Source organism: Danio rerio, chromosome 23 (genome assembly GCF_052040795.2).
Source record: "Danio rerio strain M-AB ecotype USA chromosome 23, GRCz13ab, whole genome shotgun sequence".
Lineage (NCBI taxonomy): Eukaryota > Metazoa > Chordata > Actinopteri > Cypriniformes > Danionidae > Danio > Danio rerio.
Genome location: NC_141043.1, coordinates 37,456,290 through 37,476,286, shown reverse-complemented (window position 1 = coordinate 37,476,286; position 19,997 = coordinate 37,456,290). Strand labels below are relative to the sequence as shown.

Genomic DNA, 19,997 nt, shown 5'->3' with positions numbered 1-19,997 from the left:
CAGTCATCTCTGATCAATACCCTACAGGGAAGGAGGCACAGATGGGAAGCCATTAAAGTGTAATCCAGTACAATCTCTTTTCTGCCTGTCCGTGAAGACTTGTTCTCTCATTTCCTTGAGCGGTTCCTCGGGGAGTCAGAAAGAACTCAAGTGAACACCGACAGCAAGCAAATGATATTCAATGTCATGATTAAATCGCAAAGTCTTTCATCTGGGAAGTTTTCAATAGCATCTGAGATTAAAAGACGAGGCTGAAAAATCGCTCGGTTTGAGGGGAAAACAGAACCAAATGCTAGCTAGCAATCAAAACCACCAGTCGAGCTATCAACCAGGATAAGTGATCATGTAATTATGCAAAAGAGCGAAGGGCAAGGAGTCGATCCTGGCATATTTTCCTTTATCAGTTAAAAAAAAAAATCACCTCAGACTCACACAAAATCAGCAAGTCGCTCAATAATGCCGGGATGTTTTCCCAAAAGCGTGATTCACTCTCGGTTTTCAAGTTTGGAAGTGCCGAGTGTGTATTGTTGTTTGTTGTTATCGTTGCTGAGCTCATTAATATCACCTATGGACACATTAAAAAGCTCATTAGCAATGCTAATACGCTTTTATTTTGCTTTCTCCCCCCTTTTTTGCAGCTAAATTTCAGATGGCTGGAAACCTGCTTGCATCTGGCACAGAAGGTGACCTGGAACTTTTAAAAAGTTCCTCTGTTGTTACAGCCGCCATAAATTCAGAGCATTTGGAGAAAAGTCTGACGCATGAGAAGTGGAAATAGACATGGAGACGCCATCACAGCAGAATCATCTCTATATCCTGTAGATCAATAGGTTTGAAAATATAAGATCAGCATTTGAATGGGCCACTTTGGCATCAAACTACATATTTGATTTTCGGCTTCCAAAAAGCTGCTTCGTATTGTTGCGTTGAATTAATCTGAATCATGCTGTGGATGAGCAAAAGGGTCATTATAAACGTCACTTTTTTTTTTTAAGGAAAGGCAAATGAAATGAATTACAGTGCACTAAGTACCACGGTCAGTGTAATAGAGCTCTTGCGAAAAATCTTTCAAGATTTTGCGTCGATTCTGAGTTTTTCTAAAATGTATCGCTGTTTTCTCTTGAATCAATTTTGAGCTACGTTTTAAACCGCAGATAGTGCTATAAGCTACTTTACCATACACCCAAATGCTTACAAGAAAGAGAGCTCCACGATATTAGAGAAAACTGACGTTGCAATGTTTTGTTTTTCTGGAATTATATATTGTGATATGAATATAATTTCACTAAATGAGTAATGGCTTAATTCTGAAAGCTTTTATCATTTTATATCGATTGGGATGATTTTGTATGACAGATAATCTGAATAAATCAAACAGACAGCGTTATACAGTTTTCTGGAGAGTCCTAACTTCATTCCACTACAGCAGTGGTTCTCAAACTGTGGTACGTGTACCACTAGTGGTACGCAGGCTTCCTACTAGTGGTACGCGGAGGAATAAAATATGTCATGTATATGCTACGCATTTCAAAATTTAGCAAAAATTTTGTATATAATATGCCATATATGACATATAGCCTATATTTCTGAGGTAATCTGCCACGTTTTTTTAACTGTGCAGAGTTGTACCTGCTTTACTGGGCCTACTACGCTACTTTATTTCAACTACTTGGAGAGACAATTTTTTTCTGGGGTGGTACTTGATGAAAAAAAATTTGAGAACCACTGCACTACAGGAATTGAATAATCATTCATTTATTCATTTTCTTTTCGGCTTAGTCCCTTATTAATCCAGGGTCACCACATCAGAATGAACCGCCAACTTACCCAGCATTTGTTTTATGCAGCGGATGCTCTTCATGCTGCAACCCATCACTGGGAAACATCCATACACACTCATTCACACACCAACACTACGGTCAATTTAGCTTACCCAATTCACCTATAGCACATGTCTTTGGACTTGTGGGGGAAACTGGATCACCCTGAGGAAACCCACGTGAACACTGGGAGAACATGTAAACTCTACACAGAAACAGCCGAGGCTCGAACCAGCGATCTTACCCACTGCGCCACTGTGCATAATCTTCATTGTATAAAAATAAACAATTCATCTTTCTTTTAAATACTACAAATGTTATCCTTTCTTACACACAAATGGTTTAAATACATCTGAAATCTCACAGACAAAGAACTTAAAAACAAAGCAAACAAGCAAATGAAAAACTTTCACTGTCTAAATGTTAAACTTTACAATGTGGTTCCTGATCAACTATAATCCGACTCAGAATTCCTAATGGATGATTGAACTAAAACTGAGCTTATCCTGAACTGACATTACAGATCCTGCAATGTGACGATTGCCAATTTGCCCATTGCGATATCAATGCTGAAAAGAAATATTGTGCAGCCCTAAATTGGAGTCATGTAAAAGATAAAAATGAATTCCACGAGAATATTGTAAACACAGTTCAATACTGTATAAACACTCTTGTAGCTCGCTTCAACCTTTATTCATTTAATTAATTATTAATTCAGGCTTAAGTCGTATTTGTAAGAACTGTAATGCTAGCAAAGTAGAGCTGTTTGTAAACCATACACCACCATCTGCTGTTAAAAAAATACTTAGAATTGATTAAAAAATTTACGTACAAGCGATTTCTCAGAAACTGTTTGTTTGGAACAGCTGTATATTACCAAAAGTGTTTGTACCAAATGTACATTTACTTACATTTAAAACAAACACATTCAAACTTACAACATATAAATGTGTAAAATATATATATATATATATATATATATATATATATATATATATATATATATATATATATATATATATATATATATATATATATATATATATATATATATATATATATATATATAATAAATAAATACATTTTGATTATACTTTATTGAGTTGCCAAAACAAAACATTTATTAAATGCAGTGTATTAATAAAAGATGAGTACATTTGTTCTGTTACAAAGGATTGCATAATGTTAAAAAAAGCTAAATATTCAACCCGTGAAATGAATAACATTTCTGCATTGTAAAATCAAATATTCAGATATTAATGAAAGTTCCTTGTACATAATAGAAAGAAGTTACGAGAAATTAAACCTGACTAAATTAGATTAAAGCAAAATTGGCGGATTTCTAATTTTGCAGCATGATTTGCTCAGACTGCAAGGAAAATAAATGGTGAAATGGTGTTGTTGTGTATGTGCCTTTGCACAAGATTAGAGTTGAATTCACCCAAAACTTAAAATTCTGTAATTGTTAACTCATCCTTCATGTTCCAAACCAATTTGAGCATCTTTCTTCGGTTGAATACAAAATTTTTATAGATATTTAATTAATAGATATTTTGAAGAATACTAAAAACCTGTAACTACGTATCCACGCATTCGTTTTTCCTACTATGAAAGTCAATGGTTACAGGTTTTCAGCCTGCTTAAAAATATATTGCTTTGTGATCAACAAAATTTAAAACCACTTAGCAAGTAAATTTTCATTTTTGAGTGAAATATTCCTTTAATGTAGGGAAACTGTGCTATATTTAAATTAACAGAGGTTTCTGTTATGTTTTTGAGGTTACCATTGTGGTGAAGAATAGAGGCTGTGGTTGGGTTGAGGAAGGAATTAAATTTGAGTATATAAATGTACTGTAGACCCTCTGACAATTACTGTACAATAACACAATCTACTGCTAGCTACCTAACCACAACGATTTGAGTTAATGTAAATTCTTGCGAACAAACTGCACAAATAGGTTTATTGTATATTTCAGTTACACTGTAATTCAATTGGGATGAGTAGTGTGGGGCCAGAAACAATAGGAACGGAGTGTTAATGGGTACAGAATAAAAACGTTAAGTTCTCACAAATCCAGTTAAGCCAACAAAATGCAAATGACTCAAGTGAATGTGACTAAACAGAAGTAAGAAAAACTTGTATTAGTACAAACATTATTAAAAGACACAATACAATAAAGGTAAGAATGAATTAGGGCTGCACGATCCTGGAAAAATTACACATTGCAAGTACATTAATTTCACTAGAGGAGTTGAATAATTTGCAAAGAATCTATCATTTTTTAAACTGACTGGGAAGATTCTGTAGGGGAGTGCATAAAATATAATTCAAGTTTATTTGTATAACACTTAAGCACAATAAGTCTTGTATAATAAGCATGATATTTATATTATTGAGCACAATATTTGTATTATAAACAATCTACAAGCAAAAATATAATAATAATAATAATAAAATAAGTCAAATATATAATAATTTAATATACAGCGTTTTATTGTTTTCCCAAGGAGTAGAACTGTATTCAAGCATATGCTAATTGAATAATCAAATGTAAAATAATACTGCATAGTCTTTGTTTTATAAACAATTCCATAAAATTAACTGTTATTAAATTTTCAAAGTTACAAACATACATTTTCCTAGGCCTAAATGCTTTCAAAAAACCCTCACAAAGTCACAGGGCTGATAAAACACTTGCAAAATTATTAATTATAATCCAGACTCAACTAATGATCACATTGCAATATCAATGTTGAAACGATATATTATACAGTCCTATAATTAATTATGGAATTGAGTTTGCGCAAATTGCTTAAGTATACTTAAAGAGATATTAATGAAAATGACATCATTTATTCTCCCTCCTGTGGTCTTAAACTGAATTGTTTTGTTTTTTCTGTTGAACACAAAAGAAAATATTTTAAAAATGCTGGTCGATGGCAACCCATCAATTTCCATAGTAGAAAAAATATATATAATTGAAAAAAATGGGTGGCAGCAAACTGCAGAAAGAAACTCAAATATGTTTTGAACAAGTAAAAGGATGGTAAACAATGGTACAACTTTCATTTTGGTGTGTTTTCACACTGTGTTATAATTTAACCATTACTTGTCATATAACAGGGTTTCAGCAGGTTTTACCAAGTTGAATTTAAGGCTTTAAGACAAATTGTAAGACCTTTAAGTAAGACATTATTTACTTTTTATACAGGGCTGAATGCTAAGAATTTTTTCCTCGAATATCCCTGATAGAAACGGTTTTCACTTACCTTATGAAAAAATGATTACAATTTAATAGAATAATAATAACAATATATATTATTTAAATAAACAAAACATATATCCAACATATATCCAATGGATAAAACATATCCGTTCACAAACATTATAACCCTTACCAAGAATAGAACAAAACTTAGCTGTCTACAATAATATATTAAATGTGAATACTATTCAATAAGTCTACAATAATAATAATTTATAATAAAAATATAGATCAGGTCGGTCTCCTCAGCAGTAAATAAATGGAGAACTTTAAGGCAAATGTCACTGTAAGGAAAGTAATTGAATGGTATTTTTAAATAAAAAGTTTATTTGAGATTGGGATTGTAGGTGATTGTATGAGTGTCAAGGACCAGATTGGACAGCTATACATGAACAAAGGTAAACTGAGACCTGTTAGAAAAAGATTTAAGACCTACAACATTTCAGTAGATTTAAGACAATTTAAAACCCTGTGTAATATTTATTTTGTTTTATTTATTTATATATATATATTTATATACTTATTTTATTTTATTTCATTTTTCATTTTTCACGAATTAAAATGCACTACAAAATGCAACATAAAAATCACAAAAGGAATCAGTTAAATATGTGCTCAGTTATCCAAACTATTTTTTATCCATTTAAATTTTTAATGCAACTTTTTACTTCCCATTAAACTGCAAGATACGACTGTGATTGCAAAACTCTCTCATTTGGACACTTTTAAGATGAACTAAGAGATCGAAAAACATCTGAATTAAACATATACAATGATACAAGTACCGAAAGACTTCTAACATAAAACAAAAGACTTTTAATAAGTAATAAAACACATATTAATGTTAATAAAACAAGAGACATTAAACAAGTAACTGTTTTTGTGTTTTAACTGCTTTAGTGTAACAACTGCATGTTTCAACATCAAAAATAAATTACACAAAAAAAAATTGTAGCCGCAATGTTAGATATTAATACCTGCGTATCAACAACACAGCCAAGCTGGATAAGGAGCAGAATAGAGAAGTCTGTGTGTAATTATGATCTGACTCTGCTGACGTGTCCTTGATGGATTGCAACACAGTGTCGCAGATGGTAATCAAGCACCATCATGTACGGGTTCTCATTTACATATATGCATAGCTTTAGCATGAGCAACGGGACAGGTGGGCAGAAGAAAGACGTCAAAAGCGCTTACGGTCTGTCTGTCCGATCGCGCACATCTTTCGTCTGTCCCGCTCCAGTCGGCTTTCCGTCTGTCTGCGCGTCTACCTCCCCCTAAAGCCTTCTGAATTATGAAAGTGTGCTTTGTGATTGGAAAATGACAACATTAATTGCTTGTAAGCAGAGCGCGGAGGCAGAGGGATTTTTGATCATGCGCTGATTGTGATGGGCTATAAATGAATAACACAAGGTGAGTGAGGGTGAATTATTCATAAGCTGGAAGCTCCTTGCCGGTGGAGGACCCTCGGAGCGTTATCTTTTCATCCAATTCAGCCAGCCGTGCCGCCATCATTACCAAGGCAGATTGCTCCAGGCCAGTTATTATAATGGCAGCAGTTATTATCGTTAATGCCACTGTCAGGTATCTGTTGACTGAGTCTACCACTGCGGCCACTTCCATCATCAAAATCACCGTTGGAACATATGGTTTACACTACCCACAATGCACTACAAAGGCAACTTTTAAAGGGATAGTTCACACCAAAATGCAAATCTGCTATTAATTTACTCACTCTCAGCTGCTCACTTGCATTTTATGAATCTCTAAGCACCATGGTTTCAGTAAAAAAGCTAATGTTCTACTGAACAAAAGGGGTACCTACATTGTGGATTGCCTGAGGCTGAGTATTTTAAAACAAAAAAATAATAATTTTTGGTTAAAGCACTTCTTTAAATCAGAACTATGCTAGTTTCTTCAAACTATAAATATATCAGTGGTAGAATAACTTGAGAAATTCCACTGTTGCAATTGCCTGAAATCACCCATGAAAATTTGGGTTAGCAACTCAATACACAATCCCGCTAGGGTTGTCACAACACTGGAATTCAGTACCAATCGATACTGAAATTGAAAAAAACATCCATTTTCCACTAACATTTGAGTGCTGTTGAGCATGTTCTTAGGGCGTACTCACACTATGCTATCCGAACCGTGCCCAGGCCCATTTCCCGGATCATTTGAGAAGTGTGAGTGCTCTGAATTGGGCTCAAGCATGCTCAAGCATGGTTCAGTTGGCCGGCCCTGGCCTGGTTGAAAGAGGTGTGCCAGAGCGTAGTTCACTTCGGCAAAGTACGCCGGAGCCTGAAACTGAAACTATTACGGGATTGTTTCATATGGATTTATTAATCACTCTTACTGTTCAATGAACGCAAACTGTCGTAAATTATTAAAGACGCAAACCCCTCACTGCACGACAGCTGCACCTTTAGCAAACCTCATAAATCCTGCAGCATGAGGACTTTAAGGTTGTTTATGAGCATAAAAAGTGGCTGATCTGTTTAGCGAAATATTTGACTGTGTGTCACCGCATCCCAAACGACTAAAACAATATAACTAAAGAAATCTCCACTGTGCTGAGCAAAAGTACTTACTGAATAGCGAATTATCAATGACGTAAGCGTGCCCAGGCCTGAATGTAATGTGAGTGCGGGTCAAGATCACTCCTGTAAAACATAATTCCAAATTCAAAATCATTTTTAAAAAAACGCCTTTGAAAGGGGTTCCGTTTTGTCAGGTTTACTCTGCTTTAAGCTTAACTGTCAAACATGTTGTCAACAAGAACATTGTATTGGTCTACTGTATGAAGCAAAAACAAAACACAACATCACACCATTTGTTTCGATAAATGAATAATCGGTGAAGCAACCTCTCACCGCTGTTTACTAAGTGTAACTACAGATCCTGGATCACTGAAGTGTTTCAGTCACGTCGACCAGCTAGTTTGTCTATAAGCTGTCATACGAGCGATCCGCTGATGAATAGCAGCTCTAAAACAGTCCAGTGTTTCTGTATCTGTGGTTACACTCAGTAAACAACGTGAGTTTGGTGAACTGATGACCTTCACGGCCAATCAGTCTTTTCTGTTGAGCACATGAACACAATGACAAATCAGCACTGTTAAGGAACATGCTCAACAAGTCCCACCCATTTCTACTGTGAGGATAAACAGAAATGTATTTGAGCAGAACAGTGCGATCTGCTTTGCTAGTAACAGGCTTATCAACCACAAGTGGGAGCTGTTAGAGAATGTTGCATACAAAGTGTCACTTTAAGGCTAATTAATACTGCGTCGAGTGCAGGTGGTCGGTCTGATGTAGCCTTCGCTGTACCCTGATGTGGACCCTAACACACACACCTCTCAACAAATGTAACTTCACGACAAAGCAGAGTGCAAGATCTGTAATTTGGTCAGAGTAGTAATGACGATAAGTATGGGCAGGGCAGAGAGCCGCGGGACCGGAGCAAGTGTTTAACAAGTGTCGAGTACTGCGGAGGAGCTCTAAACAAAAACACAAAACTTTTGTTTTGCTTACTTTGATTAAAGTTGTAACATTTGCCGGTTCCCGTCATCTATAGCTACATCTATAGTAGCAGTGATTATAGTAGCAAATTGCTTATTTTGTCTCAAAATATACTTTAAACCAGGTGCCCAGCAGATTTTAGCTCTAACCCTAAACAAACACACCTGAATAAGCTAATCAAGGTCTTACTAGGTATACTTGAAACACCCAGGCAGGTGTGTTAAGGCAAGTTAGGGGTAAACCCTGCAGGGACACCGGCCCTCCAGGACTGAGATTGGTGAACCTTGCTTTAAGCAATACAGGACCATGAATGTAATTTCAAAAATGTGCCAGAAGCCAACTAATAGGGTCAATGGGTTTCTAATGTCCACGGTTTTTGGACAACAGTGAAATAAATAAAATAATTTAAGTCATTTTTAATTAAAATGCAAAAGATATAAAACAAGATATAAAATACATAATATAGGTATAGATAAATAAATAAATAAATAAATAAAAGGTTTCAATCTGCCTTTAAACGAGAATGTTATTTGAATAGCAGCTCAAATTGTGATATGTAGTCTGACAGCGATTGCAATTCAGCACGCGATGGATGGCAAAACAAATTAGTTTGAAATTTAAAGCTTTGATGTATGTGCCTCTAAACGTTTTATCATACCAGATATTGCCATTATTAACTAAGGCAAATATTAAGTTTTCTCATTTGAGCCATTTAATAAAAGTTGCCTGTGAAATGTAATAACTCATAACCCACTAGTGTTATGACAAAATACTGTAGATATTGCAATAACTACACATCACGAGCACTGCATCATAATATATCATAATACAACATGAGAAGTAAATGTGGCACACTTTCTTGATCCCTATCTGCCTTCCTTCCCTTCATCTCCCTTTCTTTCATAATCACCAGCTCCATCATTCTATTTTTTTATTACTCTCACAAGTCTCTGACTCGCTCTATCAGCCAAAATGTGTTTCCTCTTCTATGTCTGAGTACAGTCGAATCACCCAGGAACATGCTGCACATATAATAGAAGGGAGGATTTGGGCTGTTCTCTGGGAATAATCCCCTCATTCTGTGCTAGAGCATTGTGTTCGTTGTAGAACTGCCGGCTTGGCCATTTCCTATGAGGGCCTATGTACAGAGCACAGCTAGGAGTGCTGATGATTAGCAAGTAAGCTATGCATTTGCACGTTAGCCTCTCTGTGGCTGTCCAAATTGTTCAGGCACCAGAAAAAAAAGTCCCAAGAGGACTGGGGCAACAAAAACTGGACAAGTTTAAGAGTTTAAAATCAATTATCACTTAGGGGGAATGGACACATATGGCAAGAGATTGACGAGGTGCTAATCCTATGGACTAAGCTAATGATGTAGCTAGGCTAGTTAATTGAGAGAGGAGGTTTCTCTGTTTACAACAGTGAGATTCTCAGGGCCTGCATCAATGCACATAGACAACACATTCCCAACTGCTTTAACACTCCAGTAATCTGGAAACAACATGCATTTTTTTTATTACAAATTGATTGACTGCTGCAACACCCATCAACACTGGGACTGATCTGGGGAGATTTTATGTGTTTCAATTCATTTGCAAACAAGTCAAAACAAATATAAGCAGCACACATAGCACCCTGCATGTTAGTATACCAAAATAGTTAGTAAATGTCACTTACTGAGTTGATGCAGTTCAGTTCCTTGTTGAGGAGCCAGGGCAAGGACAGTTTCCCTTCACCCCGGTAGCAGGATTGGATTCTCTCCTTAATCTTTTCCTTGATTTTACGCAGTGTGAACAGGCAAAGGGCTGATTCTTTAGGTGGCTTGGCCCGGTTCTTTTGACCCTGAGCAAAAACAGTAAACAGCACCTCCTCCTGTTCAGAGATACCCAAAGACCGTGCCAGCTTGGCACCGGGCCGGCTGAGGTAGGCATCTTGAACCAATCTGTATTCCACACCATCCTTGGTACAGCCAATTGGAAACTCCACATAGGAGTAGAACTTGGGGTCATCCACACAGAGTCGGACAATCTTGGAGGTGAAAAATTGTTCACCGCTAGCATCCGGCGAGGTGAGTTGGGTGTCCAGTTGGAGAGTCAGGTAGTAGATAAACTGCTCGCTGCTGAAACCATAGACGTAGTAGATATCAAATGTAGGGAACTTGGAAAGTGTGTCGGACGGAATCTTGAGCTGTGAGGAGACAAACTCATCCTGGTAGACAAAGCTGAACATATCAGCATTCTCCTCATTAGCCATCAACTTACGACTGGAGAGAGTTGGGAAGTATTCAGATTTTCCTTCAATGGGTGTACCAACAAACAATTTGCCACTATCTTCCCCTTGGGATCCACTAATAACCACTCCTGACATGGTGCCCGCCTCGGAGACACTAGAAAGGTAGTGCTCCTTACGGTGATGTGGTTCACCCAGCTTGAAGAGATCATCCAGCCTGAGGAACTGGCATATACCCTGTGAGGTGCTTCCACACGCAATAAGCCTGTTCTGTCCTGAATCGAGAAGCAACAGCTTGTTGACGTTGTTGGTCTGTGAGAGCTCATGAGGGCAAGACTGAACACCAGGTGGCGGGTAACATTTCTCATTATCCACCACAGGACCGGTAACATGACTTCGGAGCTTGGTCAGGTTGCTGGAGAGCTTGTAGATCCAATTGACAGCACCGACATAGACTTCACCCGTTTTGTTATGGACGACCAAATGAGTAAGCCCTCCCTCTGGTGGAGTGAAGGTTCGGAAGGAAGAGAGGTTAACCTCGAGCCCCCCATTTTGAGGGAGGAACGAGAGGAAGAAGAGAAGGAGGAAGGCCTCACAAAGAGAGGCCGGAAGGTGCCCCCTACCATACGGCAGCATTTTTCGTATCTTTCTTAGAGGAAGCGGTAGGCCAGGTGATACGTTCACCTTTGTGATCCTGGTCCCAGAAAAAACCTGGACAGCGTCTGTCAGTCTATGTTGAGGAGAGCGACTTATTGACCCAGTGTCCTTTCTGCTCTCTCTCTCTCTCTCTTAGCACAGAGCTGTCGTCTACACCATCATCTGCAGCGCCATGGCCGCTAGCCCTGAAAGGGGAAGAAAACACATCATGAGTGTTGAGAAAAAAACTGAATAGAACATTGTCTATCGATTCGACTGGAGTTTAAAAGTTCTGCCTGCCCAAGAGGAAAAGAACTCATAATACATAAACATAAATATCTTACAGTGGGGCCCTGGGTGGAATCCTATACAACATTTAATGAGTGTGTCAAGCTGGCAGACAGCAGTGCACTCCACAAACTCCACACTGAGAACTCGTCTGATAGACCTGCTGTGCCCTTAAATATTTCACACAGTCTGTGCCAACTCAGCTGGCACAAAAAAGGAAGAGGAAGAGCGAGTATAGAGCAGGAGAGAGTAAAGGAGGTATGGAATAAAGAAAGAGTGAGCGATGCCATAACTGTAGACTAGTTTACCAATTCACCTTGAAGAATGCCATAAGCTAAGAAGGATCAGCAATAAACGTTCTCATTTCCTCACACTTGCACAGAGAAGCCATTCAACTTGACCCTGCATAAAACAAAAGCACTTCCCTTGAACTAGGGGAAAGCAGTGAGGCTTTAAAAAAAAAAAAAAAATCACAGTACAGACACCACACCCCCTTGGCTCTACCACAGGGCTGTGGAATGAGACACAATCCATCAAATTTGTTCTAATTGAAAGTCTAATGACATTCATGTGATCATGGGGGAGGAAGAGCAGCTCTGGGTGTCCAGAGACATACTCAAGAGTGCAAAGCCACTTAAACAAGGACAATCTCGGGCCTCTCATCTAGCCAGCAGCAGGGACTGTCTGCTGCTGTGACCTTCTCCAGTGTTCAAAACAGAAGCATCATTGTATCTCAGATGACATTTATCTCACTTCACAAGACTATTGAGTGCGGAGACTGCCTCTGGGTCTCATTCACCGCTCAATGCTGTGAGCCACACTGTGGGCTGACTGTCATGTGCAAGGCTACGAAACAACTTTGCAAGAGAGCAAATGCACATTCAGGCAAAAACACATACATCATATACAGCAGGACAGGGCTCTTCAACTCCAATCCCAAATTAACCTGTTTTTTTTTTTTGCACAATGATTGGCTTGTTTGGGTGTGTTTGGTTAAGATTAGAGCTGAACGCAGCATGACACTGACCCTCAAGAATTGGAGCCCTGATGTAGCACAATATGATACATATCATTCTGGTTAGGAGGGGGACTAGGCATGCTCAGAACAATTGCCAGCAGTTTTCAGACGATAATCATATTATGTGACTTAAGCCCCAATCACATTACTACCCCTACTCCCCTGCTTTGTGCGTTCATGTAAAGGTGTACGGATGTCTTGACTTTCTTCTGGTTGAAAGGACAGGGATAGGGGCAAAGCCATGATTTTAAGAACCCCACTTCAAATGAAGAGGATTTTCCTTAAAAAAATGTTTTTGGCACACATTAATAAAGAACATATTTTATGAAGTGCCCTGTGGATGATGCCTTCAATGATTTATTGTACACATTCATACACTTAAATAATGAAATTGTCTTTTTTATGTGGTTTATCATCGTTTTCACAAAAAATTGGCCCAATATTCATAATCTTGCCAGGGTCCCCACAACCTTAAGGCTGGTTTATACTTCTGCGTCGAGTGATCAGGAATGACCCATGGTGCCTACCTTGCACATAACCGTGCATTTATACTTCTGCACGCTGTTTGTATTGCCCTGCAGTAACACTTCCTAAACGCTAGCTGGTAGTAGGTTTTGAGTTTCTTCATGGGTGTTTTGTTTTTTTCTGAATGCTACCTTAATATACAAGTAGCTAAATCTTGCTTATTCAGAGGCAGGAACCGGCAGACATGCAACAACTTTAATCATAAGGTAAACATAAAACAAAAGTTTTTATCTAAAGCTCCTTCACTGAACTCTACACTTGTAAGCATTCGCTCCATTGGGCTCGTGGCTCTCAGCACTGCCCACATTCATCACAGCTACCAAGTCGACCGATCACAAGGCTTGTGCTACAGTATGTGTCGTTGCGATATGTAGTTACATTTTTAAGAGGTGCGCATCGGCGTCAGCTACAGCGAGGTCTATGCAACTATGCAGCGGCTGTGCCAGATCATACACGTGTGCAGGTAAAGGTCCAGGTAAAGGGAATTTGCTTACATCTTACTGCACCTCTAGTATCAACTCATAATAGTATATATGAAACAATAGATAGTAGTGGATAGTATGAAAAATAGTAGTAGTGTGTTGCTTTTATTTTCACCCCCTGTATGTTGCCATTCTCTTTCAATATGCAAGTGGAAGATGTAGGCTTAGAAAATAAAATTGGGAATTAGCTTTAGTCCATACATTTGGTTAATCTCATAAAGCAATATCCACTGTTTAAGGCAAAGTTGCTAACAAAATGAACATAATTGTCTCTACACAATTAAACAAACCTTTTACAGCTGTCGCAATTGCATTGAAAATTTAGATCTGAAAGAACATCTAAACCAGTGGTCTTAAACTCAGTTCCTAGATTGGAGATTTTACCTCCAACCACATCCAAATCACACCTGCCTAATAGTACTGTATACTATATACTATTGAACATCTTAGTTGGATCAGTTGTATTTGATTAGGGTTGGAGCAAAACTGTGCAGAGCCTCCAAGAATTGAGTTTGAGACCCATGATCTAAACAGTTCTGATTTTTAGCTATTTTAAGTTTACATCATTTCACCACATTTACAGTGTAATGTGGTGTGCTGACAGGAGTCCAAATTTCAATCCTCTGTATTGATCATCACAGCTGAGTTTTTCTCAGCTCAACTGACTCAGAATCAGCACTCGGAGGTGCTTTTGGCTCCATGATACAGGGCCACTGTCAAAGCAAATTCCCAGCAGTAGAAAAACACACCAAAAAAAATTGCCTATAAATAATCAAGTAACTAACTAAATAACTCCACAACAAACTTAAAATTGAATTTAGCAGTGCTGCACCTGACCCATTACAGTCTATAAAAACAAAGCTGTCAGAGTTTTGACTTATCTGGGACAAAGATATGCTAATGAGCGGGTAGAAGCTGCTTAAATGCAGATCCAAGTGTCCACTTATTTTAACTCAGAAAATGAAACAAATAAACAGGAGAGAAAGAGAGAGAGGGGCAAATTATAATAAACTGAAAGTCCTGCAGAATATACACATGTGCTGCAATTTATAATACTGCACCGCAGTGCTATTTGCGTGGGATAGAGCAATTAGGATATCCCACCCACTTGCTCCAAGCTGGCCCACACCAAGGATAAAGGTGAAATTGGATGAATCAATTAGAGGAGGTATGGGAGTTGCATGGCACCTTCAGGATAGCAAAACCTGCCTGGCTTGGAAAATGGCTGGCAGGACCAAGGTATCCGTGATGATTTATTGCTTGTGGCACATAAATTACAGCACAAGCCATGAAAACGGCACCTCATACTTAAGCAAATTTATACAGAGCTCCTTTTTAACATGGAGGTCACATCGCTGAGCATTGTGGGGGTAAGAAGGAAGGCAGGACTCTGTGATGGCCACAACTAAACCACCCAGAGAGGCTCTGCATAGCGGGGATCTGCTTTCTATTACAAGCACGCAGACACACTCACATACATCAATACATAGAGGCCTTAATCCACAAACACACACACTGAGAAAGAGAGGGAGAAAGAAAGAGAGACTGGGCTTTCTTTATTGTTTTGTCCATCGGACCTGAAAATTTCCTTCTGTCCGTCGTTCATATTATAATTCAGCTAGGCTTTATTTTAGGTAGGCATGGGACGATAACCGGTTTCGAGGTTTACCGGGGTTTGGAAAAGTCAAGGTTTTAAAACCGCCAGAGTTTTCTGATATACCGTTCCTACAGTTTTTTTTTTTTTTTTTTTTTACATGTTTTTATGCGGCCATTTTGTTGGTATTATAGTATTATATTGGTATTTTATTATAGTTTTTTTAGGGCAACAGTATCTCTAACAGAAAAGAAGCCTCCGCATCAAAAGCTACCGTTCCAAAATATGTCAAATATTTCTTAAAATAAAATATACTTGTAAAAGTTTTTCTCTTTCCTGGACATATTTTAGATACCATGAAATTGTGATACTTTTATGCAAGTTTATAATACCATCACAATCTTTTCCCATGCCTATTTTTTGGTACCTCTTATTCTGTCTTTTCTTTTATCTGTTCTCTTTTTCAGTCCTTCTCTTCTACCCACAATTAATAACCAGTTCCATTAGCATGCATGTAAAACATGAAAAGAGATTCTGGACCGCATAATAAATGTAAATCCACATTAAATCCAATCTATGTAATCAAATTAGGAAGTATGATTAGTGTAATGAAATTAAAGCACAAAGCAAAAGAATGTGTGCAGGACAAATATTGAAGCAATATTAATGCATGTATGTTCAATAAAAAAAATAATAAAATAAATAAACACGCAAAGCCAGCTGCATCATTCTGGATAAAAATCATCTTTTTTTATGTTCAATCTGAATGAATGAATCAGTGACTCGTTCAGTATTGGAGGGTCTGAACAACTTTTTTAAAGGAATAAAATCTCTTGAAAGGCTGCAGCTTAACTGAAAAAATATATTTATCCGAAGCATCAAGTTGCTTTTAAAAGGTGATTTACTCTATTTTGGTCACTATATTAGACATTAATATAAAAGGTGGAGTAGGTGAATGCTATCCGTTAGCATCAAAACTCTGAAACACAATCCCTCCCCTGCTGTCCAAAGTTACGCCTCCTGAATAGGCAAGGCAAGGTATAAGATTCTGACGGTATGGTAACCTTGGATATAAATATCACAATTTCACGGTACCACGGTATTGAGATTACTGCTCTAAACTATATTCCTTTTAAATGTCTGGGTAAAAAAACAAAACCTTTTTCCCCTTAAGGAAAAAGGTTAATATATTTTCTTTTGAGAAACATTTTAAATATTTTGGAGTGGTAAACATCTCAGGCTAAATAATTCAAATGAATTATTAACGTTTGCTGTCTTCATTTGTTTCAAAAACACAGATTTTTACAATTTAAAACAGCATCTTTGTAGATCTTTTCTGCTGGAGGTACTGTTGTCCTAAAAAAAAAAAAAAGTAAATAAAAACAATCTTACTCATACCTTAGGAATGGTATAGCAGAAAATGTTGACAGTTTTAAAACCTTCACTTTCCAAACCGCGGTATATTTTAAACACGGTTATCGTCCAATGCCTATTCCTGAAATCCCGTATACGCACATTAAGGATGACAGAGACCCACTCGATCATGTCATTTACCAATACCAATATTTCATGCATGCAAGGATCGCTGGTCTCACTCTCACACGCGCTTTATCCTAAAGCGACTACTATATGCTTAGTGGTTGGCCGGCGGCATGCAGGAATTACACTTTTTACTAAGCCATGCTTACATTCTATTTTAGACCAAATATTCAGAGTAGCATGGTAAACAATATAGGGAGCATGTCACAGGTCGTCATTGTTCAAAAATGAACCAATGTGGATATAAAACCAACTTCACCTTAGTAAAGCAGGCAACCAAAAAACTAACTTTTCTGAAGACAATCACCTACTGCACCTTTAATATCCAAACTAAAGACAGTTATCCTAGACCTAACTAAATTTACATCCTAAGGTCTTTTAATAATTAAAATGCCATCATTTGAACTAGGGTTAGGCCAATAAATGATATTGTATCCAATCGCGATAAAAGTTATGTCAATACAATTATAAGTTCTTTTTTTTTTTTACTCTATATTGATCATTTGGCCTGTTTCCATTGAGTGGTACAGTACGGGTCACCTTTATCTGTTTCCACTGAGTGGTACAGTACGGGTCACCTTTATCAGGCTTGCGTTTCACTGCCAAAAGGGTACCAATGGGTGTGGTGTACGACAAAGTATTAGACAACGTCATTCTTGCTTGAGGAAATGTTAAAGTAAAGCTGTAAAACAGATGCTTTTACACAAATACTTGTGTATAAATGTTCATTACTAACCCTTCTAAGAGCAAGATTAGATTACATCTGCATAGGGTGAAATAGCCTACTCTAATGTCTGCAATTATATAAAATAAATGCAACATATATGAACAGATACAGTACAGCCCCTTACAGTCTCTGATATGTTAACGATTACAGAAAAACTAAACACAGCATACATTTAGTCCTTATTTGGGTTCAAAAACAACACGCAACATATAGCCCACAGTCAGTGCAAACCTCTCACCTGTGTCTTTAATCTTCACCAGCACATCTAACCTCTGTTAGAGAGTAATTCCGTCATTCCCAGTTCATAATAGTCCAAAAGGCGATGATAATATTTAAACATGGCAGTTTGTTCCTCTTTTAGGTTGCTGAAAGAATCATTTGCTCTTTTGTTTTGTCAGGCTTTTCCTTTGTTTTTTCACGCTTCACTTTTGCGTTTGTCCGTTTCTGAAAGGATCGGATGTCAGAAGCACTTCAATAATCAAGCGAAACCGCCCGCGCTTTGGACAGCCTCTTCTTCCTGTCTTTGTACCAGTTCAGCAAGACGACGACAAGGTTTGTTTGAGCTCAGGTCGACCATGGCTCGTTATTATATGTATATATTATTACGGTGTAATGTCTCGGCTGTGTTTTTAAAATTGGCACTTTATTTGTTTTCATTCTCCTACTTGTGCACGAGCTAGTGGCGCTTCTCTGTAAACCAACAGCGTTCAGCTGCGCATCTAGCTTCCCCTTTTGGTACCCTTTTGTTGTGCTAGGTACCCTTTTAACTCTTTGATGCACTACATGGGTTTAAAGTGACCCGTCTAATTAAATTTTTTCTATATCTATTTTATAGCTTGTGCATCAAAGGATTAGAAGGATACCCCAAAAGTGGTACGGTACAGTTTGTTTTTAGGTAGCTTTTGACAGTGGAAAGGCCATAAAAGTGTACCGAACCGTACTATACCGTAACACTCAATGTAATAGGGACCATAAGAGCCAATCACACAGCAGAAATTTGCAACAATGAGAATCTAAAAGTGTTGATGTTACTGATCAAATTTGCAGCCACCAAAAAAATTATCAGATAAACTATGTTATGCCATTTAATGGACCCTTTAATTTTTGTGCCTTCAGTCATTGTTGGTGTACTCTTTCAAATCTGAAAGCATTTACAACTTAGATCCAAATATATATCATCATCGTTCAATATGGAAAATAAATATGTAGATTGCATTATTGCCATATATCGCCCAGGCCTAATTTCAACACAAATGAAGATATTTTGAGGAATGCTGATAAATGGCACTCGTTTGCTTCAATAGCAATATTTTTCCTTCTATAAAAGCCAATGGGCACCAACAACCAGCATTTTTCAAAATATCTTTTTTTTGTGTGTGTTAAACAGAAGAAACTCAAAGGTTTAAGTAAGGTAGTTTTTATTTTTGGGTGAACTATCCCTTAATACCCAGCACCATTGTCATGTCTCTAAACTTACAAACTTCTGGACCATAATATATATTAATACAATCAAATTAGGAAGTCAGATTTGCTCAATGCATAAATGTGTACAGGATAAATATTTAAATATGAATAGATGTAAAAAAATAAATAAATAAAAAACAACACTGGATGACATTTGCATTGGAAAAAAAGATAACAACAAGCTACATTTCTGTTATAACACATGGCAAAGTATAAAACAAAAACGTCCACCAGTGTTTTTTTGATTTATGTAGAAATATTAAAACTAGACAGCTTTGATTTAGCCTCCAATTTGTAAAAAAAAAAAAAAAAAAAAAAAAAGCAATAATACCCGCAATCCAGTGAGACCTCCAACGAAAGTGATATTTTAACAGAGCTACACTGATCGGGGGGATAATAGAGAAAACAATGACTTGTTGACAGCGGGAAGTGATCTGCGAAAACGGTCTCATCTCATTCTGCTAAAAAGATGATATAGCAATGCAAGTTTGTCGACGTGGCCAATCTTCAGTGTGCTGCTAAATCAGACATTGTGCGAGTGTTATGAGGATAGCGATTTAGAGGGATGCAGCAGGCCGTAAGCGTGCGACTGGGCGTGGAAATAACTCCTTCATGCCAGAGAGAAGAGGAGAAATAAAGAGCTGACGGCAACAATGGTGGTTAAAAGGTGCCAAGGATTGCAATTTCTGCAGTTCCTTAGCTTAGCCTAATGTAGATGTATTTTAAAAAGCCAAACCGGCCAAATAGTAACTGTTCCACTGAGAGCTGATGACAAGAAACTGCATCTGCAACGCATTTCGCAAGTGAGAGAGAATATTCAGCAGGAAATAATACAGAGCAGGAACCAGATATTTTATAATTCTATATTTTATGTTCCTTAAAACC

At 37.5% G+C, this 19,997-nt stretch overlaps 1 protein-coding gene across 2 annotated transcripts in view; it reads right to left on the bottom strand.

The window, feature by feature from the left end:
• The window catches only part of plxna1a (plexin A1a), a 423,762-nt gene that overhangs the window by 357,353 nt on the left and 46,412 nt on the right, over positions 1–19,997 (bottom strand). For both annotated transcript variants that reach the window (XM_087307529.1, XM_087307530.1), the window contains exon 2: positions 10,288–11,681. In XM_087307529.1, the coding sequence (XP_087163655.1) occupies positions 10,288–11,475 (1,188 nt within the window). In that variant the 5' untranslated portion in view covers positions 11,476–11,681. The remainder of the gene's footprint in view (positions 1–10,287; positions 11,682–19,997) is intronic.